Here is a 27,543-nt window from a genome sequence, read left to right as displayed (position 1 = left end):
TCTTAACTTCATTCCTGATTCCCTTATCTCCTCTTTCTTAGTAGTTCAGGGAGATGGAGAGTGAGGGCTATCGGTCACTTTATCACATGCTGTTTCTGCCACGGTGTCATCCTCAGGAAACAGTTCTTCCCCTTCTCCAGCATGGGATCCCTCCCATGGGAGGCAGTCCTTCTTGAACTGTTCCAGCATGGATTCCTTCCAGAAGCTGTGGTCCCTCAGGAGCAGGGTGTTCCAGCATGGGCTTCTCTCTCCCTGAGTCTGCAGGTCCCCTGGCCAGGATCCTGCTCCTGCGTGGGCCTACCATGGAGTCACAAGCTTCTTTTGGGCATCTTTCTGCTCTTCTGTGGGCTCCCCCAGAGGCTGCAGGTGGATCTCTGCTCCTCCACGGGCTACAGGGGAATCCCATCTCTGGCACCTCCTGCCCTGACCTGGGTGTCTACAGGGCTGTTCCTCTCACATATTCTCACTCCTTTCTTCCAGGGCCAGACTTACTTCTGTTCCATAACTTTATTTTCCTCCTTAAACAGATTATCCCAGTGGCATTTCTACCATCTGATGTGCTTGGCCTTTGCCAGCTGCTGGCATTAGAACTGTCAGACATGAGGAAGCTTTTCAAAGAAGCCATCCTTGCAGCCCCCAATCCCTGCTACCAAAACCTTGCTACACAAATCCTTCAGGAAAGACCAAGCAATTTTGTTGTACGTAATTGGCACTGGGAGATGAGGGGCGCAAACAAAAAAACAATTCTTTTAGTAGTATCTTGAAGTAATATGTGGAAGAAGACAGAGGTGGGATGGTTTGGAAGTGCTGCACTGATCTTTAGAAGCGAAGAATGAGAAGTACAAGATTACTCAGTAAATTTTTCTTCTTATTGAAGTCAAGTGTGGGGGAGACTTGGTGTGAGGTATTTGGCATCTCCTCTTAATGTAGATGAAGTGTTCTGGATAACAAAGCAGAAATACAGCTCTGTGGATGAAGTTTTGCTTCCCATTGACACATGCTGTCACCCACACTTCAGAAAGAGCATCCTAAAGGAAGCAATTAACTAATCATCTTGCATAATATGTAATATACATGTAATGTTTCAACATGGAGACAAAACTGTGGGGTGACTAGGAGTCCGTAAATATGTTTGGTGCCTTTGTGGTGACCTGAATTATAAGTGTCATGAAATCAGGAGCTTCAGAAAAGAAATGCTCTGATCAAGACCTGATGAAACAATGCTTTTTAATAGTTCTAATTTGTGTTGCATGTATTTGTTTTTTCATCCTCAGAACAGAACATCCTCAGAAAAAGGCATATGATGGCTTTTGTACCTGGAGCAATGGGAGGTTTTAAGTGTGCCTCCTTGGCAAGTCTGCCTCCCACAGATGCAGCGCACCTGCCACCTGCTTCCATACAACCTCAGATCATCATCATCATTTCTGCAGCACTTGCTGCAGTACAGAATGAAAATACCTAGGCTATCTGTGATCCCAGTCTGGAGCTAGAAGTAGAAATGATCTGCTTATGCGTGAGCCAAAATGGTGTTTTCTTACCACCTTGGTGACCTGTTGATTAATGTCAGCTCTTGCTACCATAACTCAGCATGAGGCTGTGTGATGTGAGGTGGAGTGGAGCCCCGGGATCCATGAGTTTGTGAGAGGATTGTTTCTTTGGGTTATTTTATAGAGTGAAGCTCACAATTGCAGACAAGAGGTGCAAAATCCTCCTGGAGTAATTGCAAAGCTCATTACCAGCATGTGCTTTTTCCATGTCACCTTCTCCAACAGAGAGCTGTAACAACTTGTGCATGTCTATCTGCTTATCTATCTAGACAAAACATTGCTCAGTGCATGTTTCCTCCCTGGGAAGAGGATGAGAAGGCAAGCTGTTGCATTGCTTTAGTGTACTATTTAAGGCTGTGTATCCATGTTGACGAGCACAGTATAGGAACCCAGATAGACCAGACACGGGGCTGTTACCACTTTCTTTGTGCATTGTTCACTTTTCTTGCTCATATGTGGATAGCTAGGGAGAAGAAGAGCTTGAAAGTGGTTTTGTTTTTTGGTTTTGGTGGTTTTTTTTTTTTTTTGGTTGTTTTTGTGACATTTTAGTCATCTAAGCATGTCTCTAACATGAAGGAATTACAGTTACAGAGGTGGTGGAGTACTGAATTAGAAACTCTGATACTTAATTGTGCTGAGTTTCCATTAGGGCCCATAATGGTGTAACCCTGGATGGAACAGGGCAGAGATGAAATTGATCCTGTTTGTGTAGGTCCACACATTTATCTCTAAAAATGTTTATTTCAAAGCCTAAATTAGAGCATCAGAGTGATACTGTTGCTTTCTGAGGAAGCCAAGCAGTGAAAGCATAGCCTTTTTAAATGCATGAAAGAAAACCAAATGCTTCTACTTGGTATAATACCCTTGGGGCATGTATCAGGTTTGTGGCTGAAGATGACTGTTGAGACTGGTCTTGATGTAATTTACTTTGCTCAGGAAAAAAGAATGTTGTTGAAATGAATGTAATAGTGGCTTTCCTAAAAAAATTTTTTTTTTTTTTTGGTGAAGGCTCCAGGGCATAAGATTTTCATCACTTAGTAAAGCAGGCTATTCCCAAATGAATGGCATCAAAACATTCCCATTTGAACCTGGCAGGAAGCCAACAAATCACACCTCTGCTTCAGGGTGCAAACCCTTTCATTCACCAGAGCAGAAAGCAAATCTAATATCTACAGAATGCCTGGTCAGTGACTGAGGAGACATTGGAAACCCACAGTGATATTAGCATTATGACTGTAGAAATACTGTAGAAGTTATTAATTTAACAAAAGAAATACCCTTTTATTTTTTTTTCAACAATAAGAGTGTGGCAACGCCAATAGAGATTATAATAGTATGAATAGCAGATACTTTGACAAGTGTGTGATAGCAGCATGTGCACGTTTCTTTTAATTGTAAAGAGTCACTCTTTAATTGTAGAGGGTGTTTGTCTGGTTCTAAATTATTGCTATTTTATTATGCATTCAGGCACACTTAAGTATATCTTGTAGTTAAAGTGTAAAGGCACAAAAATGCCAATTAGTGTTTGGAAGGGGAGAGTTGGTTATCCTGTTTCAGAGGGTTCAAGCCTGTACATTTCAATCTGCATCACTGTGCCACTGACAGTTCTCCTTACCTGTGTTGCCTGTGCAAGGCTGGTTCATGAGCATTCTAAGCCTTTATCTCTTTGACTGTGGAATGGCAGAACTGCTTTGTGGGTTTCCATTTTGAGTGTTAAAGGGAGCTTGCAGCTTGAGATAATTTGGGACAACCAACTCCACTGAAAGTCAACTTGTAGTCTGTTTACAAAAGCTCAAGACAGCTCCAAAATTATCACCAAGCATTAGGAACTGTTCAGTGAAGAAAGCAGCATACCAAAGAAATCTATTCTTTATTTAAAAAAAAAGAAAAAAAATTGTATCCAATATTTAGTGGTAATCAGATGGACCTTCTGTACGAGGGTTAAGAGGAAAGTAGAAAAGAAAATCAAAAGAAGCTTTGAATTGAGCCCTATTTGAAAGATGGCAACTGCTGATCGTGTGGGTGCAATACAAGTTAATATTAAGTATCTCTGCCCTCTGAGGGTCTGCATTCACTTGAGAGCTGTAATTTGACACCATATTTAATGTTTTTTGAAACAAACATTAATCATATATCATAAATCAGTCAACACCAGTGTGGACCAGTGTGTAGGACCTTAGGTATGAGAGGAGTGCTGTATGGAATACTTAGTTTCTTCCAGAAAGGGTTTGGTGACAGGTCAAATGAAGTCCCCCAGAACTACCCTTCAGTTAAATAAAATCTCTGGTATCAGGCTATATCCTTCCCCCTCCAGGGATGACTTTGTAGGCCAGCATCCTGTCTTTTACAGATTTTTTTTTTCTCCAAACTCTTGATTATTTGGAACAAAAATGACTGTATGGAAGCAGGGGATTTCAAAAAGATTGTGAGTTTTGCTTTTCTCTTTCCCATATTCCTTTTCCTCTGCGGTTATGATTTTTTCATGAACTATTTCTTGAGCAACATCACAGTAAGCTACTCTGTAGGGTGGGCAGTGGAAGTTGATATAGAAAGGCATTTTAATGCTATATCACTTCACCCTGTAAGACTGGATTTTGTGTTTGCATTTTGGGTCTGTAGAGCACAAGCACATTTGCAGAGATTTGCACTAGAATCATTAAAAGTAAGACGTAACATTACCGAAGAACAGATGCTTTCTCACAGGGGAAAAACAGGCTTACTTTTAGAATCATTAATTCTGTTTAATAAAACAAAGTCCTTATTTAGCTCCTAACAGTCCCTTAGTTTCTCTGCTAACAGTAGCAGTGGATTAAACATTAGTCTGAAAATTAGTCACAATTGTCCTCTTATAGTCTGAAAGTTAGTTTCAGAAATGGTTTTTCAGATATGGATTTAATAAATTGGGAAGTTTTAGGCATTTTCTTTTTTAATGACTTATAAAACATACTGTCCAGAATTCTAATCACAGAAAAAATACTACTGTGGTAATTTAATTAAATGTTTATTTCCATGTGTACGGGCCAACCTAAGGGTAATCTGCACCCTCTGCAACTGTGATAAACATGTTTCCCACCATTGATAGTAGAGTCCCTTTTCTGTACAAGAATTTAACAGGTTAGGAGATGTTGGCTGCTCTTACACTAGAGTTTTATGGCTAGGATTTTCTCTTCATCTTATTTAATGATGAAAGTTGGAGCTGGTGGACACTTCCACTGCAGCAACTCAGCTGAAGATGCCCTTAGGAACTGGAATCTATCCAGATGATATTTTCACTTATCATTGTGGCACTTCCCTGTGGCAGCCAGACAATTACAACACAGTAGCTGTTGGACTGTTGAAAAAAATCACAGCAACTTGAAAGCTCTTCTAAATCACAGCAAAGAGCCTTTCAGTCTGTACCCTGAAATTCACAGAACGTATCAGCAAGCACATAACATTGGTGATTGATTGGGAATCAGATAAAGTTTGCAGCTTGTTTGATGGCCAGTCTCCTCCTGTTGAAGAAGAGGGGAAGAGGGGGAGGCAGTTTTTCTTGCAGTCTGGTATTTTTTTCCATCCCTGTCTAGCAGCTTGCAGGCTTGTTTTTCTATGTGACCCTGTGGGATCATAATAATGGTCCTGGGTGAACATGAACATTTTTTCTGTCTTCACCTCTCCTTCTCTCTTCCCACCCATCCCAGATGAAGTGGCAGGTGGACTGAGTGGGAGCAGTGTGAACCCAATGCAGAGAAAACGTGTGACTCAGCAGTTCAGCAGGGAGCTGCTGAGTGGAAAGACAGCTATTCTCCTTTGCACACTCTGGCATCAGGTTGGTGTTCTCTTCGAGATGAGATGATGATGGAGATGTGCAGCCCCCCAGCGTGGCAAAGGGGGGCTGCGTGTTCTCTTCCGCAGAACTTATTTCAAGTAGATAGGAAAGTTTCTTCAAGTTTATTAGAAATGTTGCCAGTGAAAAGGGAGGAGCATTGGGCTGGAAATGTGTAGACTGTGGTTATGTGCATGACTCGCTCATAGATTTTCTGCATGACTTTCCTCTCTTCCTTTCATTCTCTCTTGAGGCGTCTTTCCCTTTTGCTAATCGGTGTTTGGCATAAGCAGCAGCCAGACTCCTCCAGCTGAGCTTGGGAAGTGCAAGTCTACAGTACTTTTCCTGGCAAGTAGGTGACACCCCTTTTCCTCTGCACTGTCAAAGATCTCCACAGAGAACGCTTGCCTTCCTCAGAAGGAGGCTTCTGGCTTTCCCCATTCTACCTGCCCCTCTTGGACAAGTAAGCACAAAGGCAAGTTGATAATTGTGGGTTATCCTCTGTCATATAAAGGTAAATTAACCTTCTCGCTCACTATTAGGGAGGGGCTGTTGCAGTATCTATCTAAGCAGTTTTGTAGTGATGAAAAAGTTGTGGTATTTTATTACCAATTCTGTGTTTGTCTTTCCGAACAGAGGACTGAAGTAGATTGTTCTGTATAGACTAGTAGACATTTTATATCAGTGGTTCAGTGGTTGTACTTACTAAAAGCTTGGTTTTAAAGCTGTAGTGTGTATCCTTGTCACTGAATTTCCCCAACACGCACATGCAAAAACAGCAAGCTGGGGGGGGGGGGGGTGACTGAAACAGTGTCACTGGAGAGCTGTTGGGCAGCTGAGTTCCCTTTGATGGGCATATCAACCTATGAATCAGTGTGAATGAAATACAAGTATTTTCAGTGTGATGCTTTTAGCAAAAATACTCAGCTTTCCCAAACAGAGTCCTTGAATGTTAGAAATTGCAGTTGTTCCCCACACAGCTATGAATAGCTGTAGCCTGGTTTACCTTGTTCTTACAGTCCAGGGTAGATACACTTAGTGCAAACTAGAAGCATTAGAAATGGTAAACTGAAATTCATCCCAGATTAAGTAACATAGGAGACTGACACCTGTGTTGCTGGTGTTTAGGCTCAGTCTTGGTGAAGAGTCTTCCTCTCTATTGTGTCAGAGAGGGTGGTTCCAGTTTCTTGGACCTCCTATTTAAATTGATAGTATGTCAGGCTTATTTCTTCATTAGCTCTATTACAGAGAAGAGTTTAAAGTCTGCAGTTAGTCTGCAATCCTACAGAGGACCACAGGATGAATCTAACTGGCTTCCAGTTAGGTATCAAAGTGATTTCAGGGTTGCTTTGGTGCCTTGCATTATTTAGTGGTAAATGTAGTGGGATCCATGGATCTGCCTGGCTTGTTGCTTGTGTTTGAATTAAGATGTCTGATACTTCTTAAGTAGCTTTCAATGTGGTTTTGCATTGCAAATGCAAAATCTACCTACCACATGCTCTTGGCAGCTAAAATTTGGACTTTATCCAGAATGGAATTGGAGGTACAGAGGGGATTACATGGTTGTAAATCCTCTCTATCTCCAGTCAGTTAGTAGTAGGTAGCTGTGGGGTGCATCTAGGGGTGTTTTCATTTCCAGCTTTTATTCTGGACACTTTTGGGGCCTAGATGCTCTCCTCCTGAGCAGTGTTTTAGTCAGCCATTTGGAAAGAATAAATTTATTGAACTCTTGTAAACAGAGCAGGTCAGGGATCATGCAGAGTAGCAGTAGTCATGATCAGAAAAATACAAAAAAAAGAGTAATGGGGGAGCTAGCATCCCCAATTTTCAACACAGATCTTTATCTTTAGTGTAAATTTTCAACATAACTTACCAGTTGAGTCAGGAGTGCAGACAGAATCAAGAAGAGACTTTCCTTGGTGGTGAATGTTATCTGTCTGTCAACAGTAATGATGCAGCTTCTGTCATGTTAATAAATTAGGTGCTGTTGATAGAGAAGTTCAGTAGAAGTTTCGATGTTTTAAAGTAGTGACCCACTAGCTGGTTTCCTGCAGAGTGAACAGTGCAAGTACACAACTTGTGTTTGCCATGCAAGTATGAGAGGTCCCCTTCCTCTTACCCAATTCTTCCCATGCCACTGCAGTGCAAAAGAAAGCTAATTACTCAGTTTCTATCTTTATCATGCTGCAGTGGCAACCAAAAAAAGATTGTTTTCTTAGCCAATACTGTTCTCCTAAAGCTCTGTTCTTTGGATAGACAGGCTTTTTACCCTCCAGCACAAGCTGCCTCTTGTTCATGTGCACTCTGAGGCAGCTCGTTCAGCTTTGATGTGTCTTTCTAGCACCTGGACTTGCCTGCAATCAGGATATCTTATGATATGTGTATTTAACAAGGTCTTGACCAGATCTGTGAACTGCAATGCCAAGCGCTGTGTTCTTTGTGTGCGGTTGAGGTGCACATTAAAATTCTTTCAGCAGTGGACTGAGACCCATCTCAATAGTGTACTTTGATCTACTGTTCTTTCATCAGTAACAGTTCTCCCTAGCAGTTAGATGGAAATTAGAGGCAGAGATTTCAGTAGGCTGTTGCATTTGGACATCTGAAGATGTAGAAGCCATATGACTCTGGTCTGAAATGCTGGTGATCTTGATGGATGCCAAGTATTGCTGGCATAACTCATACTTTGCCATGCTTCCACTTGGTGGTCCATTCCTACAAATTCTCATGACACATGGCCATCATGAATATGTGGACAGGTTCAGAGGGGTATGTACCTCAATGCACCTAAAACAATTAGGGACGATGCAGACAGCTGCTGTGGTATGTTGGCTGCTGCAGCTTGAGATTTGGCAGAACAGCTGAGGCCTCTTTTGCCCTCCTGTCCTGTGTGTCTGGAAGGTAGAATCCACCTTTAACAAAATTTGTATTTTCCAGTTAGAAGGCAGTACCAACCAACCCAGAAGCATAATTCCCATGTGGACAGTGTGATGGATATACCTAAGTGTCTAATAACTGTATGAGCACTGTCTTCTCATTGCTGGGGTGCATTTTCTTTCTTTTTTTATAAAAACGATTTTGTTGAGGAACAGGCCCCTTCTCTCAAAAATACATTGTTAAATTAAGTTTGACAATGGACCTGTGCCAATTTCTTGAGCCTTAGTACCCATGCACAAGTTCCTTTTAAAATATTGACTTCATTAGGAAATGCAGCTTGGTTGTGAGGTTCTGAGGGGTTGTTTTTGTTTTGTTTTTTTCTGAAGGATTTGAGTATGAATCAGTTGAGTTACAGAGCTGCTAATGCCTCACCCACAGCAGGATTTGATGGGATCATGGCATGCTTGTTACTGTAAGGCTTTGTTGGCTTGCTTATTATTACTACAGTGCTTTTTAATGTTTCAGCTAAGACTAGTACTCTAAGCACTTGTTTTTCTGAGAGTTATATAGGTGTTTTTTCATTCTTCTGCCTGTTATGCACCCACATATGAAGTCAGGAAAAAAAATGATGGCAATACAAGGGGGTTAAAATGGGCATTGCCAGTGTTACAGCAGGCAGCTTTTACCTCCTGAGTGAAGAAAGATGCTTCCCTACATATATTGTTCCATAATATGATAATGTGCAGTGCTGTGCCGTGTATTTTTGACAGCTTGTTTTGGTGGCACTGCTTAAGGGAAGAATACAGGATGAATGGATCTCTGGCATGATCCAGAAAGTGCTTTTCCCTGAACAGTGAGGATAAGTTTAAGTTTATGGTGCTGTTTTGAAATTTCAGCTTGCTTTCAGCAAGCTTTCACAAACCAGTGTCAGAGACCTTTTAATTCTTCCTCCAAAAGGATTTTTTTTTTCCCTAGCAAGTGTAGTCTTGTGCCAATGCAGAAGTGCTCATGCAACTTGAATCTCCATCTCTGAGTTGCAGGAAATGAAGAAGCTCTTGCATGGATGCTACATTTCACTCAGTCAAATCACTAGCAGGGGAGAGGGTCAGTTCATTCCTTTCCAGCTCTCTCAAGACCTTCACATTCACCTTGATACAAGGAAGCTTCACTGGTGTTTCACTCATTATCTCATCTGCAACTGGAAGAATCCCAGGCCCCTTAGGACAGACAATACAGGAATATAGGATTGCAAGATGACATGTGAGTGCTAGTTGAAGTTCTGTTTAAATCTGGCATTGTTAAATCAATACAGAACTCAAGGTGCGTGTCATTATATTTGTTAGAGTCTCATCTTTTGGGATTTGTAGGAGAAAATTTTTGGGTGGACTTTAATTAATACAAGACCTTCTCTTTTTGTATCCAAGGCATATATCTGTTTATTTATATGTATAGACTCAGCCAATTCTCCATTATTTTAGTTCTTACATCCTTTACCTTCTGTTGTGCTAGTGAAAATACCTCTTGGTAACAGTGTCTGTTCAGCAGAACTGGAATCCTGGACTCCCAGGTCCACCGGTTAGGTCTCTACATTATGCAGTGAAAATAATTCAAAGTAACAGTGGTGTATTGTCCTTCACATAAGGCAGTTGTAGGAGAGATTGTGACCCCTACAGTTGTACAGGTGTTACTAGACAACACTGGAATTCCAGGAGTTGGACTTCTGGGCTATGGAGAGGCACAAATCCCCATGGTTACAGACACAGAGCAGAGCCCTAACTTTGACATCTTTGTTCCAGAATATGCAGTTAAGTGTTGGTTGCGTTGTTATATTATAGTTGGGGGTTTGTTTCCAACTAGAAATGACCTTGTAAAATCTCAGGCTGTTACAAGTATAAAACAAAGACTGCTGTTTACCCGCTATATAAGGCAGCACCGTTGGTTAGTTAAAAAAGAAAAGTCGTTAAATATGAAATATTATGACTTATAAAAACCAGCTGAAAGCTGAGTGTGATACCTGCATTCCTTGACTCCTTGCATTCTTTGGTCTGGTTATCTTCCCAATGTTGTTTCAGTTTTGCACTGTGTGTTTTTTATCTTGAGATTTGGGGAGGAGTATGCATGACAGGAAATCATCAGAACTTGGAAAAACTGTAAATATGATCATTTCTCATTCTTGGTGACAGAAGTGCATTATTTAATGCCAATAAATGAAAAGTGGAACTTGAACTTTAGTGAAAATGAAGGTTAGAAACTAGAAGCAAACAATTATAAACTATAAGAAACATACTTTTGAAGCTTAGATCTCAGTCACAGGTGCATGGCTCTCTGCAAGGATGACAAAAATAGTTTCGGACATAAAGATTCTGTTCCTGCTAAATTTCAAATTCTTCTTCCAAAACACAGAACAGAAACATCCCACAAGAATAGCAGGAAAAAATTGGCAATCATTAAGCAAGTATTTTCCTCTCAATTCTTGTTCAAATCTAGTGAGATATGAAGCAGTTTAGAAGCTTGGAACTTTTCAACTTTAAGGACTGAGAGGTAGATTTCCCGTGATGTCTAGCATTAAAAAATGAATTCTTACTATGGGCAGACCCTCAGCTAATACAAGCATATATTTCATTTGCCTGATTGGATCTGTGGCTAGTTAATGGTTGCTTATCTGACTTAGAGTTTACCATTGTGAGACATTTAGAGAAATGTTTGCTGAGAGGAAGATTTTATGGGAACTTGACCTCAGGGAACCATGTAAGGACCAATGGTGTGGCCTTTCCCTGGGGCACAGGAGGCTGGTTTAGGCTTAAGTCTGTAGGGCAGCCTTGGGGCATTCCTCACATACCAAGATGTAAGTCAGTAACACTCACACTTAATGGTTCTGATCTTTCACTGCTTCTCACTTGTAAATGAATTTATATCTACACTGACTCAAAATACTGTTACTGAGGGAATAGCCACACCAGTGGTTATTTCCACTGAACACAGCAGCATTGCAGCATTATTAAATAGCTCTTGAGTATGAATTCATCCAAGAAGTAGGTTATTGGAATAAAGTATATTTTATTAGTGCCTTAGGATACTCAGCCAAAACCCAGCTTTCCCGAGCACTATTCAGACACATAACATGAAACTGCCTCTAGCTCAGAAATTTTATAATCGGATTAGACAAAGCAGACAAATAAAAGAAATGGAGAAAGCGAGACAGAAAGGGGCAAAATGGGTTCTCTGCCATCATGTAGCTGGGAAGTGTGTAGCTAGGCAATAGCACAGGTAGCTTCTTTGAAAAAGTAAAAATGAAAAAGTGCAGCAATGTAAATGAGAATTTGTTAACAACAAAGCTCAGAATCTGCACCTCCGGAGAGAAAGGGAAAATAATTTATCCGCCCACACTCACTTTTTTCTGATGAAGGCAGGTGAATAAAGCTGCACTAATAGAGTGTGACGCTCACAATCCTGAGCTGCGCTTGCTGAGGCGGAGCTGAGAGGTAACCATCGTCTCCAGGAAAACAATAGCCCTGCAGCCCCCGCGGTGTCTGCAGGGTCGCATCCCGTTCATCCCCTGCACATGTCGTTTTCACGTGAAGGTTGTTCCCGTCCAGCTGTTATGGAGTCAGTGGATGAAGCTGAAGGACGGCAAGAAGAGCTGAACAGGAAGGAGCAGTCCCTGAAAGCCTCCCAGAAAACAGCAGTGCTCGGTTGGCCTCCCCGGTGGAATGGATTAATGCCCGGAGACAGCATGTATCTGTTTGTCCTCTCACAGATACTGGTAAGGCAGCTTGCCATAGCTTTGGAATGCTGGGACCCTTCCTTTAGGCTGCACTGGCTTGGGAGGTTTCCTCATTCACTGTAGATGTAGCAGTGGCAATAGGTGCATTCCTCATTTCTGCAGCCACCTCTCACAGCTTAGCCTTGAAAACAGCCCCTGCCTCTTGATGTCCCAGACTCCCATCCTGTTTCCTGCCGCTCTGCAAATGCCTCCTTTGCCAAATGACCAGTATCCCACCAAATCCATTTTCTGTAGCTGATATGTATGGGGGTAAAGACCTATGTTGTCAACAAGTGGAATGGGAGGTGTATCCTTTAAAGCTGGGGTATGCCCTTTGCAGTTGGGAATGAGGCTGTACTTCTCCATGAGTGCGTTTGAAATATAAAGTCAGTGCTTTTGTAATTTATGCCAACTGTGGCACGTGCAGCACCCTTAAGTTTCCGTGTGTGTATTTATAGTGATGCCTATGTGGAACATGGCTATTTGTGAGAACTTTGAGAGAGACCTTAAGAGTTTTAATAGCATCATAAATTCATGGAATTAGTAGTTTTGATCTAAAAGTAGTAATCCTGAAAGTTTAGAAGCCAGAGGAACCTATTGCTCTTCCGGTCTCGTTCCACTTGCTGTTTCTGGGCAGCCCTTTTCCTAAGGAGGGTCAGAGGGAACCTGTCTAACTCAGTGATACACATCTAGTTAATAGTGGCTGAGCTTGGAGCCTTCAGTCTTTCAATTCCTCTTAAGCTACAGCCTAGAAAATACCTGGCTTCTTGAAGCAAAAGCGATAATCAACATTAAATCAATGCAAACTAAATTAGTTAATTATGCAGTCTCAAAATGAAAATGAATGCGTGTATAATGAGAGATGCTAATTACGTCTTTTCTGATTGATTGCGCAGCTTCTGTGCATGATGCTGTGGTACAGCACTTATGGGACCATCCCAGCAGGTCAGAATGCCTTCGACCTGCTCTCCTGCTTGCTTACGCCATTCAAACAGGTTTTTTCAGATCAAGGGGAGGTAAGTCCCTGTGCTCCTCTCTGCTTATGTAGTTGGTGTCAGTAGCCTTGGGTGGTGCTTCTAATATCTCTTCTGATAAGCATAGTATATGTGTATTGCATGTGTACGCCCTGAAATGGTAGAAGAGTTTTCTGAAAACAGAAGAGTATTTTGAGATATTGGGCTGAATTCTTGGTTATGATATTAGGCCAGCACAGCGGTTTTTTCATTATGTGCAAATTATTGCAAATGAAACAAAGCAATTAGAAGTCATCTCATTTAGGTTTAATCCACAGTAAAGGGAGAGCTGGAACTTCATTTCTTAGAATGAATAGAAACTTAAATCCTGGAAAAATAAATCAACCCATATAAAAGGAGCAAATCACATCATAGTCTCAAAAATATATTTTTGTTGAGTGTTTAGAACATATCTGTGTGCAGGAAATGTATTTCTAGTGCACTGGGTGCATAGGTTCAATTATATCTACAGAGCTACCCCAGTAAAATTGCATAGCTTCTCACCATGACACGTATACTAGAATGATTCATCTGATAAATTACTGGTAATTATACCAAGTGCAGATTTTTCTAGTATGGACAGAACCTTAATTAAGTGGTGAACTTGGAAAAATCTGATGAAACATATTTGTTACCAGAATGCTTAGATCCATTGTACATAATCTTTGAGGCAGAGGCTTTGCAGGGCTAATAGAAAATCTGATTCAGTGCCTCTTGTGATTGAAGTACAGTGGAGACTGTTTTCTGTTTTCTCAGTGTTTGAGCTGTGTGTCACCTGCTCTTTTGGGGTTTTTTGAAAGGAGCACTTTTTCTTTGCCCTTTTGCAGTTGGCTTTATTATGCACAGAGCTCTTCACAGACTGTTGCCTGTGTCTTATTTGCAGTGGCTCAATCATTAACAAATTGTTATTCCCACCAGAAAACCACTGATTTGTATAATTTTGGCTTACAGTAATTGTCCTTCATGGAAGAAACTGATTCCTAGAATGCATCACAAGAACACCCCAAGTATGACTTTGTGCAGATGTTCATGCACATGTTTGGGAACTGTTTATTCTAACACTATTTATTGTGCAAATTTACACTTGAAAACAGTATAGGCAAAGAATTCTTTGGAAGTTAAAATAAGCAAATGGAAGCTCGTAACTCCAAATTTCTCATTAGCTGCTCTTATAGGAGACGGAGTAAAATTCCTTGCTCACTGGAACCCATTAGAACTGAATTTTGTACCTACTACGGAACAGGCTGAACTATAGACAACCATAAAATGACTAGGACATCAGAATTAATTCCACTGCCAGTGGTATGAATTAATCTGATGGTGTTTCACTGAATGTGTAGAAAACACAGAAAACTCCTCTGTGGCTGGATTCTATTTAAGGATCCCCAAACCCAGGAACAGTACTAAACTCCGTTTACAGCCCTTTGCCACAGTATAAAATCACACTGACTGTAGCAAGAAAGCATAGGTCCAGTCTGCAAAATTGAATTGTGGGTTCAGATCTCAACTTTGGCAAAATCTGCGGATAGGAAGCCAAACTCCTGTTTGCCTTCATAGTGAAATCTAGGGTTTAGACCTTCTGAGATGCTGGGGCTTAGAGATGGTTTCAGTTTAAGTCTTCTCCAAACCCTGGCATTTTTTTTTTTTGGTGATGATGGCAGCTTTTCCACAGGTGAGTATGATATCAGTAAGTCTTCATGGGAAAGAATGCATATGTGGCCAAGAACATGCATGCATGCAGACACTGTACTGTGCCCCTAAATGCTTCATGAATCATTATCTGTTCTGTTGTTCCACAGAGCCTGACTACAGTTGGGAGCGTTGTGGTGTCATACATCCTGCTGTCTTTGGCTTCTCTAGGACTGCTATTTGTAGGATCTCTGGTAAGTTATGATACAGCACAAACTATATTCATGACCTTTTTCAGGAAGTTTTTATAAGATGTCTCATTTATCCAAAGTTGTTGGTATTACGCCCAAGTTGATTGTCAAGTGTTGTTTTTGGGGCTGTTTCTGTATAATTACCTGCTTGCTTTATGTAGAGGAATTAACCCTACTGAATTTCTTGATGAACTGGGGATTGCACTGAAGTAGAAAGCTATATAAAAATGTTCTTTGTTTTTTCCATCCACAGACGGGCAAACTATTTGCACTGAAGTAGAAGGGATGTGGTTGGTTAACAGGACTATCATCTATTGATTTCAGTTGGCAGAAGGAGCTGTTCCAGAGTGCAAATGTTCTTCTAAGCGTGAAATCCTGTTAGATGTAGGCCAAGGTTCCAGCTGCAGAAAAAGCTTAAGTGGCATGACTACAATTAATCTAGTTAGATGTCAGCTGGTGGGGAGCAGCACTATGTTGTGCTTCTCCCTGGATTGTCTAACTGGCTCAAAGTTGTGTGGTAGATGGGAGAGCTATGGAGAACTGTCTTGTCAGGGAGCTCTAACTGAATGTGGCTTTTCAAACCCCTCTACACTGTTCTCCTACAGTGGGAATGCAGCTACTGAACGTGCAGGCAGAGCATCACCTCCTGTCCTTCCAGAGGTGCACCCCAGGTAGCTCAGGAAGTTCAAGCTGTGCTCTGCACATGCTGTATGAGTGATGCACAGCATAATGAAATGCATCCCAGAATCATGGGACATGGTAGGTGGGTAGAAATTGCTAATCTAACATCCTGCTTGGAGCAGGGCTATTGCAAACACTTGGCAAAGTCAGCCATGGAACTTCCCACACAGGTTTTGAAAACCTTCGGGGAAGGAAGGTTCATCATCTGTGTCCCTGTGCCACAACCATGTGGCACTTTTAGGGAAGATGTTTCCTAGTGTCTTATCTGAATTTCACAAATGTGTCTGGTCTGAATTTCTGCCGGCTTGTGGCCATTGTCCCTTGTGGTATCAGGTGACACTACCAAGAAGTATCTGGCTGCATCTCTGTAGCTGCCCTTCAAGTAGCTGTGGGACTGCTAGATCACTGCTGCCTCCTCCTCACTAGGCTGAACAAGCCCAATTCCCTCCACCATTTTCCTTTACTCTAGACTCTTGACCTCCTTTGAAAAACTGGGATTACTCCAGTTTTTCCATATCTGTCTTAAACTGGGGAAACTAAATTTGTAGACAGTATTCAAAGTGCAACTCCATCAGTGCCAAGCAAAGGGAAATGCTTCATTTGATTTGCTGGCCACATTCCCTGCTAGGGAGAAATGTTGTATTATGTGCCATGGTTAAATTCACTCAGTGGCAAAATTTTATGCTTAATGTGTCAGGAAAATGGACTTTCTAAAAACCATTCACAAGACAAAGTAATTATAGTTAATGCCTCCGTTACTGTGATCATTGATGTAGGCAAGGAAGTTAGCAAGTTTTGTGCAATTTTCTGGCGTTTTGATGCTGCTGTACCTTTTCCATATTAATTTTGTCCTCAAAAATTAACTTTTGGTAATTCTGTAATTGCAAATAATAAATAGCAAAAAGACACCTAAGAATTGTCAAGAACTGGAGGTGTTCCAGATAAATTTGCAGCAATACATTCTGGGCTGAAAATCTGAATAGCAGAGGTGTGATTTTTTTATTTTTTTTTCATATTCATCTATTTCTCAGTGGATGAAAACGTTTATTGCTGTCCCATTCTTAGCCCAGAAAGTAAAGTGAAAGCTCTCTGTGGCCAAAAATTCTGATCTCTCTTTGGACAGCTTTGCATGTGAACTCCTTGAAAGTGAACATGCACACCACTATAGATTCAAGACTTGGCCCATCTTTATGTTGGTTAAAATTTGTGTATAGAAAAACATTTTCTAACAGTTTCCATGTTAGTGAGGTTGCACTGGTTTATATTCCTGTGGTCTGTGCTAAGAATATTCTAGCTAGAGAAGAGGAGCAAATGTCATTCTGTGTCACCCTCTGGGTAAGTCACTGGGCAGCCAAGTGTCCTGTGAGTTCTGAACAATGGTCCATCTTGCCCAGTATGTTCTCTCTAGCATGGACATGAGGCAGGAGAGATTATTTAGAGAGAGCACATGAGCCTTGTCCCTCCCTGCCTACTCGTCACCTTCCTCTCAGATGTCAGAGGTCATGCTGCTTTGCAGTTTGCACATTTGAAAACATCTCCTTTTATCAGTATTTGTGGAATAATGTATAAGTCATTGGCAGAGCATTGAAAATGATGATTGAACCGGGCAGGGTTTCTGCAATCCCAGCCTGGTGGACAACAGATTATTGCATGAAGACAGTTTTCTTTATTTTTCCCTTTGTCTCAGCTGAGTAATCTCTCTCCCTCTCTCTACTTAAAATTGATTTTAAGCCATGTGCTGTCTAGAACAGACCTTGAAAGGATCTTTTCCTTTGAGGATTGCCTTTATGGCCAAGCCTTTCTTTCCCAATGCTGAAATTGATGCTGTCTTGGATGACATCCTAATGTGCTTTAGTAGCCTAGGAAGAGAAAATTGACCTTTTATTAGTGGAACTTGTTAAGTCTCAACAGGATATTTAAGAAGCCATGTAAGAAAATGACAGAAGAGGTTTTTACTATGAAAAACAAGACCTGTTCTTAGTCTCAAAAGGATGCATGAAAAGGCAGTCTAGTTTGTATGGCATTAGCCTGATACTACTCCTAGTTCTATTCTAGATGGATGAAGTTGGCCTAGGGTTACAGATCTTGGAATTCAGAGGTGGGCTTGAAATTTTTAACTGAAATCTGTGTGGAGGATTTGAAGTCTACTGATGTCATTTCCAAATCATCTAGTCTATCACAGCATCTGTGCAAATTGATATGATGCAGAATTTTTTCAGATTAATGCAATTTCGTACCTTTTGTTAATTTGTAATATAAACTTTCATATTGCACGTGTGTCTTAGTACTTCACAGGATTCATTATTTAATGTTTATACCATATTCAAATCAGGTAATTATAATATAACACAGTCTTTTCCCCTGGCCAAAAACTGATAATGGGCATTTTGAGCCCCAGAATCAGGTACATCAAAATTGAGGCCTCTTCAAAAAATGATGGGTTTATGCAGAAATTCAGGGTACAGTGCCTGGTTATTAAAGGTGTTCAACCCAATTACGTTAACTTAAGACAGCTATGTGTAAATTTCAAATGGAAACCCATTAAATCAAGAGAGCTATGATTTGTGGCATGCTATAGTGGATTTTTGTTTTGTAAACAAGTCTGGGAAGGATAAGAAACTCAACAAAAGGACAGTGGCATCACATTGGCTTGCACATGATGGTCACAAGCACATTCCACTTCCACTGTATCCCTGAGTTAAGCCTGGCTAGCTCTGTGGAAACCTCTGTGGCTGAAAGCAGGTTTGAATGGGTAGATGTGAATCCTTACAACACAGACCACAAAGCCACTCCTGCATGGAACATTCCTGTTCTCTTCATTACTCACCGATTCTAATTCAGACAGCTGGGATGCTGCCCTAAAGACCCATGCCTTAGGCTGTATGGAAGGGCTGGATACAAGCAGAAACTTTTAAAAATGTTTGTCTTCTCCAGTTCTGGCACCTCCTCAGAGCCCGACCAGACCCCCCCTTTCCACTGCAAGAGGACAGACGCCAGTCTGTGAGCCGGCAGCCTTCCTTCACGTACTCAGAGTGGACGGAGGATAAAAATGAGGATGACTTCCTAGATTTGGATCCTGTACCAGAGACTCCAGTCTTTGACTGCGTAATGGACATAAAAGCGGAGACAGACCCAACTACTCTGACGGTTAAATCGGTGGGCTTGCAAGAAAGGTAGGATAGGTGTGACTAATAGGGAAGAGTCTGCTCCCAGATTTGGTGGATTTAGGAGTTCTATGCCTAGTAGGAAGTTTTATTGCCTTCGTGAATGTCACTTTCAAATGCAGTTGTAAAGTCAAGTACCTGCTTTATTTCCTTTCCTGTTTTCAGTTCAGTCATAAATACAAGCCTGTTAGCTAAACAGCACACAGTTTCTGGACAGCTGTCAGCAAGTGCTGTTCTAAAGCATCATTTCTTCCCATTGAATACATCTATTTTATGTTTGATCAGTCTTTCACTATTCATCAAGATAGCAACGGCATTTTATGAAATCCTCTACAGAGCAGTGAAAATTTTTACCTCTGAAAGAGGTGGGTCTTGTTGATTTTCCACCTCCCCTCCCCCCCCCCCCCCCCAGTCAGTCATACTGTAGGACCAGTCTTTTCTCCAAGAGCAAACCATAGAAAAAGTGATAGTCTTTGGTATTCCTCATATAAATGAGTTCATCCAGAAATAAATGAATGTGAAAATAAACCCAGTAATGAAACTTCGACGTGGGCTGGTGTTCGCCGCTTGAACCAAAGGAGAGGCTTGAAAAGAGGAGTTTCTTAGGTAAGTCAGGAGCTTCTCAGAGAGGTTCACACCTGGGAAAGGGCAGTTTCAAGATTAAAGGAATATCTTTTTCAGTTTTGTGTCCCTTCAGTTGTTTTAGTGAAATAGAACAAAGGTCTTGATGATAAAATTTCTGTGAAGAAATTCTGCGAAAGTGATGATGTTATGAATAAGAATGAAGTTACTAAAGGGATCAGCATAGCAAAATATCACCTTTCTTTATTTCTCGGTTTTCAGGCTTAATTGGGGCGCTAACCATAGTTAATTCTCATCTCTAAATCTTAAAGCAAAGGACAGAACTTAGATTTTAAGAATACAATGCTGATTTTCCAAAGCTCCTCTGGACACAGAAAAAAAAGTGTTACAGAAGAGGCTTTCCATTTGCACTCTTGTGGGTTTAGAATGTTGCTTTTCTTGCTCTATAGTTTGTTATAACATTGTCTTAAAAAAATTACCCCTTTTATTGTTTTATTCTATCTTTATATGAGATCACAGTAACCTGGGGCTTGTCCCTGAAGCTGCTGCTTTGTTGGTTTTTCATTATAGGCAAGATTGGGCTTGAAATAAGTGAGTCATTAGTGCTCTTTACTATCCTTGATTTCATTGAATTTCTTTCACTTTAAAAATGTGACATTTCTCCTCAGGTGACTGCTAGCCTACGCGAAAGATACTGTATCAAGAGAATTGGGGAGTATCACTTGGGGATTAATCAATTGGTTAAAGTAATGAATTGCAATGAAAAAAACTGTCAAATAACTAGAAGAGGGAGAATGAAAGCAATTGCTTGAAGTTCTCAAACTAGATACAGTGCAAACACTTAAGACAGAAACTTGTTTTCAACATACACATGTCCTTGAGAAGACAGACTACGTTTGAGGTTTGAGCTGTGCCCTTACAAACTTCATTTAAATTACACATTGGTCACTTTTCCTTTGTTTGGTGTTGTGTTAAATTACCTACCTGTGCCTCTTTGGCATCCACTCTGCTTTTCTCTTACTTCCCTTACTTCATTCTTTAACCACCTCTACAATTATAAGGGTGGTCAGCAGCTAAATTCAAACACTGCTGAATGTTGCTGAAGAAGAAATAATCTCACCCAAGTGTCACTAAAGATTCCATGTCTGACACTAGTGGCATTTCCCCATGGCTGTGAATCATAGCAGGAGTCTGGCTGCAAATGTTTTTTTGGACAGACTCCTGAGTCCAGGAAAGGGCTGTGATCCAAGTGATGACTTCTGTCCTTTCTGTGAGCTGGTCGTGCCTGTGTGGTTACATGGTTTTTAATAGCTCCTTCACAAACCTTCTAACTACATTTTTTGAGTTGAGATTCATCAAAAATAGGTTTACTGTGTGGATGTATAGAACCTTTACCTAGTAATCATCATACTGTGTAGCTTTATTATTATGTTAAAGACATTTAAATATAGATTAGCTGCTGGCTTTTGAATCCTACTTTTGTCTATCATATGTGAGACTAACAGAAGCTCAGAATTGCTTTAAAACTTTATTCATAGTAGGCATTTTGACTTCTTTGGTTTGTTGTGTGGCTCACTAACACTAAAATTCTACACTCAACAGTATCTCTGTTTATAATGTAACTGTTAAAGTGTTGGGACCTTCATTTTACCCTTCTTATGATGTACAGTTGTGGAAAGAATGTTTTTTAGATGGAAAAATGACTCACGGCAGTGGTTGGCTTTTCATGTCTTTATTGAAGTTGAACTGGTAACTTATCCCAAGATCATACTCTGGTGATGTTTCAGTGTACAGAATCATCTTCTGGTCTTGTCCACACAAGAAGCATCAGCTGTTTTCTTACAGGTAGTTACCAAAACGTCCCTATCAGAACCATCTGGTTGGTTTCCTAAAGTTGTTCATTGGTCATTGCTGACAGTTATGGGTCTGTTGTAAGCAAACTTTGACTGCTCTATTTTGCAGGAGAGGTTCAAATGTTTCACTCACACTGGATATGTGCACCCCAGGCTGCTCTGAGCAAGGCTTTGGCTATGTCATGTCCCCACGGGAACAGTCAGCCCGAGAATATCTCCAGACAGCATCGAACATCCTGACTGAAGAGGAGTTGCACAAGAAAGCACTGGATCCTTTCATACTCCAGGCAGAGTTCTTTGTGAGTGTTTGACCTCTCTCTTCTAGGAGCATCAATAAAAATGGGATGTTGTCTCCCCATAGAGGACCTTGGTATTCTTATCTGCCTGTCTAAACGTAGTACATGCAAACTCTACTTCTGTCAGTGAAGCATTTAATACAATTTCCAAATTTATCATTCCTTTAAATTGCAATGTCTGAAAGCTTTCAGTGATATTGTCACTTAAAAACTAGGGAATTGGTTCTAGCAAAAATAATAACAGCAAGAAGTCTGTTTCACAAGATTTTGGGGGTTTTTTACTACTTTTTTAATGTATATTACCTTTTTAACAACAGCAATAAAAAAATCACTGGAGTTCAGAAGAAAAGCCATATTTCAAGAAGTTATGCTTATAGCAAATATGCCTGGAGTTACCCTAGGAATGAAAATAGTCCTAATCCCACCCTCTTTGCTGTTGAATGCCTAATATGGAGCTACTTTCTAAATCTAAATATTCTCTGGTTACCTGAAATACAGTGTGGCTCTGTCATTCATCAGGAGCTATAGAAATTTATTTCTGTGTTTTTTCTCTGCACAAAAATAATTTACTACTGAATACTGCCTCGTCAGATGTTCTCTTAAGCATGAAATCTCAGTAGAGCAGAAGGAAGATTTTGCAAGAGAACAGCCCTTCCACTCTGTCCTCTTCATGACCTCTAAGTGTCTGAAAGACCACTCTGATTATCACTTGCTGCCCTCCCTCCTTGTGCAGCTTCATGGGTTTTTTTTCCCTTTACAAGAATAGGGGGGTAGTCTGGGCTTCTGTTTTAAAATAGAACACAAGATATCTGTGGTCTTTTATTCCTTTAGTGCTGTGCAAGTTGAAGGAAAGCAGCTTTTGTGTAGGCAAAGCCCTGATTCTTTTAAAGTAAAGCATCTATTGCCCTTTTAGGGAGTGAATGTTCACTTGGTGTCTGAACTGACTGCTGGACTAGTCCACATACAGTTTAACAGTCTTTGAGCTACTCTGTAGCTTTCAAGCAAAGACAATAATGCTAGAAGTAGGAAAAGTACACTTCATTTGTCAGAGAGATTTTTGAATTAGGTTTCCTGGTGTTCATAGAATCATTCAGCAGCCAAGCCATCCCAAGCTATTTTCATTCTTTAATGAAAACTGAAAGAGCACAAAATGCTGTGCAATCAAAATGTCATTTCTGTAATTAAAAATTGTAAACTAGTTCTTCTTTTTATGGAACAATTACCACCAGCTAATTCCTCATCATGTGTTTTCACTCTGTCTAACCTACTTGGCTTTCAAAGTCCAGATCCCAGATGAAGCCAGCAGCTGTTTCATATTGGAAGAAAAGTCAGGGAGGACATTAACAGCGCTAAATCCTGAAATTAGTCTAAGATTTAGAGTTTTTACTCAGACAATAGTCCTGTTGATTTCAAGAATTGGTTAGCATGGTGAATGATTTAAAACCCAGAACAACAGCCTATGGAGCTTGGCTCAGGAAGAGCTTGGGTTGACTAAATACCAAGGAACAATTGAGAAGTGTATGAAGATTTTGCTCCTGTGCAGTTCTCAAAATTGATAGGAAATTTCTTCAACAAAACATTTTCATCCTTATTTGACTCTGGTCAAAGCCAACAGTGTGCTCAGTGTTTCGTAAGAGATGGAGTGCAGATTTCTAAGTTCCAGAATTGACCTCAAGTTGTTCCAGGACAGGATTAGATTGGATGTTAGGAAAAAATTATTCACTGAAAGGGTGAAGCACTGAAACAGTCTTCCTGCGGAAGTATTTGTAAACATGTGGATGTGGCATTTAGGGACATACATGGCTTAGCAGTAAACATAGTGAAAGGTTGGACTCTTAGAGCCCATTTTCAGCCTTAATAATTCTATGTTTCTACCGTCCATAGGTCTGCTCATCTTTATTTTTTCCCAGAGTGAGGCTTGCCTTCCTCAACCCTAATTCCTTTTAGCAGTCTGTCCTGTAGTGGTCTCTCAAATCCAACATACAGCAGCTGGGATGACCAGCTTGGTTCCCATGAGCCATTTCTCTGCTGAGATGCAAGATTATTAACACATCCTTTCTCTTCTCTACTGACTCCAGCTGGTGGAATGTTCCTGTCCGTTCCCCCCTGGCATTGGCCACTTTTGGCTGGAGATGAGCAGTGGGGAGTAGGAGCCCCTCCATTTTCATGTGTTCTTTTCATCAGCAATAGAGCACAGGCAATCCCCAGCACCCCTTTTCTGTCTTTTTCCATGGAGCTCGACAGCACGATGAGCAAAGCAGTGACGTTCCCCAGCTCTATAGAGTCCGGTCAACACACTCGTCTGTCATAATGTGTGTCATACTTTGTTGCTGGTGCAAGTCCCCAGCAAATAATTAACTCCCACCCTCAGAGAGGAAGCGATGTGAGTCAGAAAGGATGGTGCTGAGGTCCATCCTCTTGGAGCAGTGTCTTGTGTTCTACCTCTTGCATCGTTCTGTGCCTACAGTTCCAATTCAGTTCTAATAATATTAGGAGTGAACATGTCATGCATGTTACTCAATGAATTAGTCACTAGGAGCGTTTTCACATGAAGGATTTCAGTAAAGAAAGCCAGTGACAGTAAAAGGAAACATCAATCATACTTTGGTGGTTAAGTTGCTAGAGGTACTGTACAATATGTCCCAGCTGACTTCATCACACTGCCTCCCTCGCAGGGAGGACATAATAGGCTTGAGGTTTTTATACCCCCTGTGAATCTAGTAATGCTACTGACTGTCTCTTTTGTTTTTGTGGGGTTTTTGTTTTTTGTTTTGTTTTTTTTTACAGGAAATTCCAATGAACTTTGTGGATCCAAAGGAGTATGATATTCCAGGCTTAGTCCGTAAGAATCGCTACAAAACAATTCTCCCAAGTAAGTTTCTGCTTTTTAAGTTGCTGAGGCAGGGTGGTTTATTCCACATGCTGGAGGGCTTTGCATTTTCCTTTCCACAGTGCATGAAGTGTACTGTCACCACAATGTATTATCCAAAAGCCATGTTTATGGAGTAGCAGCATGGCTTCGAAGCATAAATCAAATTTCCAAAGAAGTATAGACTATGAAGAACCAAAATGCTGCTTGTCCTCAGGGAGTCATAAGTTTTTAGTTATTAGAATTGCATCATTTGGTGCTGCTTAAAAGTTGTACCCAATACTTGTACTTGTTTTATTAAGGTGTTATTTAATGATTTCTTTGATTAAATTTCTTCTGAAAGACAAAACTCTAACAACGTTTTTTTCCTGAGTGATGTTTTTATAAATGCAGACTGAGAATATTAGGAACTGACCTGTTGGAATTAAGATGACACAGAAAAGTATTTTTCTTTCCTATTACACTATTTTATTTGTAGCCAGGAGTAGGAGCTTTGAGAAACATTTTGATACACATTTTTACAAGTGTCATCATTTTCCCCTCTCTCATATTTTAAGATACTTGGAAAAATTATATTATTGGATGTCATGTTTGTTTTTTTTCTCTAAGCTGTTGTTGGAAGGTGGTACCACCATCCACAGTAGTCTTTTGCAATATCCAAAAGGTTCAATGTCAGATTAGCAAATATAAGTGCAGTGAAGTCAGAAATGTCCTCAGCTGTACCTAATAGCCAATGAAACTGGATTGGAAATGGTTTAAAAAAAGACTTTTTTAATGTCTTCAAACTCCAGCAACTGCAGCCCAATGTGTGCAACTCTTTTGATGACTTTGTACTCTACCTCAGACCAGAAGTCTCAAAGCATTTAACCACCTTTCACTATTGCTGTGATAATGGCTGAGGTGATTTGTTCAAGTATTAATTTGCTGGTTTTGCTGGAACAGGAAGATTGCAAAAGTGGATATTGATTTTAGATGCCCAAGGTGCCAGACCTCTAAGTGATCTGTATATTCTGAATTGGCATCTCTTCATCTCAGCCATATAGGTATCTGCCAGCAGCCTCTGTTGTCACTTGGACCTCTTTATCTCCAATAACTGCTTTCTACCCAACCATCTCTCTAAGGGTTAGCAGCTTTATTCAGGCCTAATGATCTGAGGTTTTTGTATGAATTAACTTCTAGCAACTTTGTCCCTGGATGTGGCCACAGGATGGCTTGATATTGCTGAGGAAAGGAGAGGGCTGAGTGTGCTCACTCTTATCCCACTGCCTCAATTCCATAGGGCTTCATGCTGGCAGCAGAGAGGGGTAGCAAGAAGACCTCAACATTCTCTTTATGCTTCAAAGCCAAAGATCCTAGTAAACATGAATCTGGTCTGTCTGATGATGGCATTTTGTGCTGAGTCTGTGTTTGTAGGACTGTAAAAATTACTGTGTTCTTAGTCCTTAATATGATATTGGGTAAAGGACAATTTTTTGCATAAATTTTATTGTATTTTTCTTTCTAAGCCAGCTGAAGATTTTTTGTGAGAAAGTCACCTATGGCTTGTTTTAAATATTATCTTGTTCGTATACACTGTTGCTGTTTGCTCAGGCCTCTGTCAGGAGGCTGTTTCTTGTCAATGGTAACAAAACTGGGTAGCACTGGTTAAAGTGGATGAATATGGGCCTGTGTCAGTTCCCATTAAAATCAGTGAAACAGCCATTGACTTCAGTGGGAATTGGACTGAACTTCTTAAGTGGAATAATGTTTTTTTTTTGTCATCTTATTAGAACAAGAATAATGCTTCATAAACAACCTCAGTGAAGGAGGCTCAAGTACTGAAGAGACTTAAAATGCAAGAGACCTGTTAATGTTCTTTAATTTCTCTATAACCGTTATATTTGTTAATAGCACATCTTGGAGTTCATTGCAAGATGAAACAGGGAAAGAGTTACTGTCATCTGGCTTGCCTGGGTGCAAGAAGTGCATGTTTATGTTTTGGTAGAAAAGCTCTCTGCTATCATTTCACAAACAATATTCCAATGTGTTTGAAGCCAGAATGAGTCTGTTGACATAATAGATTGAGAAATAATTTCCTGGAGCAGAAAACTGCTTTTCCAGAGTCATGCTGAAAAACTTGACTCTGCAACAGGATCAATTAAGGCAGGCTTCAGGGAGTGGGTGAAACTGCCAGAAGTTTCACTGCAACTTACCCCAACCATCCTTCCCCTTTTTTAATGGTCTTAACATGGGGGTTGTCCAAGGCCACTCACATCTGTTTGTGATGGCCATGAATGCATGTAAATGTCTTGCTGTATTAAACAATTGTGTGTGTCTCTTTCCTCTGAGCAAATAATTATTCCTTATCTCCTTCCACCTTTCAGATCCTCACAGCAGAGTGTGCCTTACCTCAGCTGATCAGGACGACCCCCTCAGCTCTTACATTAATGCTAACTACATCAGGGTAAGAGCTCCATAGCCCAGAGTGTCTGCCCAGGCTCTATCAGCCACCATTAATGTAAACAGAATCACAACATACACTGGCTTTTAAAGGCATCCTAGCTATCTGATTGATCTTCTCTTTGCTTACATTAGCTGAAACCCAAATCTCAAAGTGCACCTGTATGGATTCAGGCCACACAGAAACATATTTCTGCAGTTCTTGATGCAAAATTCCTTGTTAACTGGCCTAACCAAGGCACAGGACAGTCAGCCTGAATAAGGCTCATGACCTAGCCAGAGACACCTCAATGCTGTTGGACACTCTTTTCTGGAATTATGTGAGCCTATACTGTACCTTCACTCCATGTACACATGTGCAGGAAAGAGAGAGGAAAGCGGGTGCCACAGAGCCAGCATTTCAACCAGGATAGCTCTCTGGTTTTTTAAGAGTGAACCTTCAAGGTCATGGTGGACATCACTGTTAAAAGTCATCTCTTGTTCTTTTGTTGGCAGGGCTATGGAGGAGAGGAAAAGGTATATATTGCTACTCAGGGACCGATAGTCAATACTGTCACTGACTTCTGGAGAATGGTGTGGCAGGAACGTTCTCCCATCATTGTCATGATTACCAATATAGAAGAGATGAATGAGGTAATGGTGTTACATCCAGTCTATATTTTTATCTGTACTTCAGCAGATATTTTCAGCATGGACACTAAGCCAGCAAACAAAAGTTAGTCCAGTGGCCTGTGCAATCAGAGCTAGCATTAAATTCTTCAGGCTCAGAAGATGTGG

The 27,543-nt window shown here is 40.7% G+C and overlaps 1 protein-coding gene across 1 annotated transcript in view; it reads left to right on the top strand.

Moving 5' to 3' along the window:
- Positions 1–27,543, top strand: part of PTPN5 (protein tyrosine phosphatase non-receptor type 5) — a 50,455-nt gene that overhangs the window by 7,696 nt on the left and 15,216 nt on the right. Inside the window, exons 2-9 of the mRNA XM_062494578.1 lie at positions 11,808–11,989; positions 12,886–13,005; positions 14,802–14,885; positions 18,498–18,736; positions 21,272–21,461; positions 24,246–24,330; positions 26,691–26,770; positions 27,262–27,399. Coding sequence (XP_062350562.1) covers positions 11,808–11,989; positions 12,886–13,005; positions 14,802–14,885; positions 18,498–18,736; positions 21,272–21,461; positions 24,246–24,330; positions 26,691–26,770; positions 27,262–27,399 — 1,118 coding nt within the window. The remainder of the gene's footprint in view (positions 1–11,807; positions 11,990–12,885; positions 13,006–14,801; positions 14,886–18,497; positions 18,737–21,271; positions 21,462–24,245; positions 24,331–26,690; positions 26,771–27,261; positions 27,400–27,543) is intronic.

The sequence above is a fragment of the Cinclus cinclus genome, chromosome 6 (genome assembly GCF_963662255.1).
Source record: "Cinclus cinclus chromosome 6, bCinCin1.1, whole genome shotgun sequence".
NCBI lineage: Eukaryota > Metazoa > Chordata > Aves > Passeriformes > Cinclidae > Cinclus > Cinclus cinclus.
The sequence above is the reverse complement of the archived record's forward strand: the minus strand, read 5'-3'. Positions and strand labels throughout refer to the sequence as shown.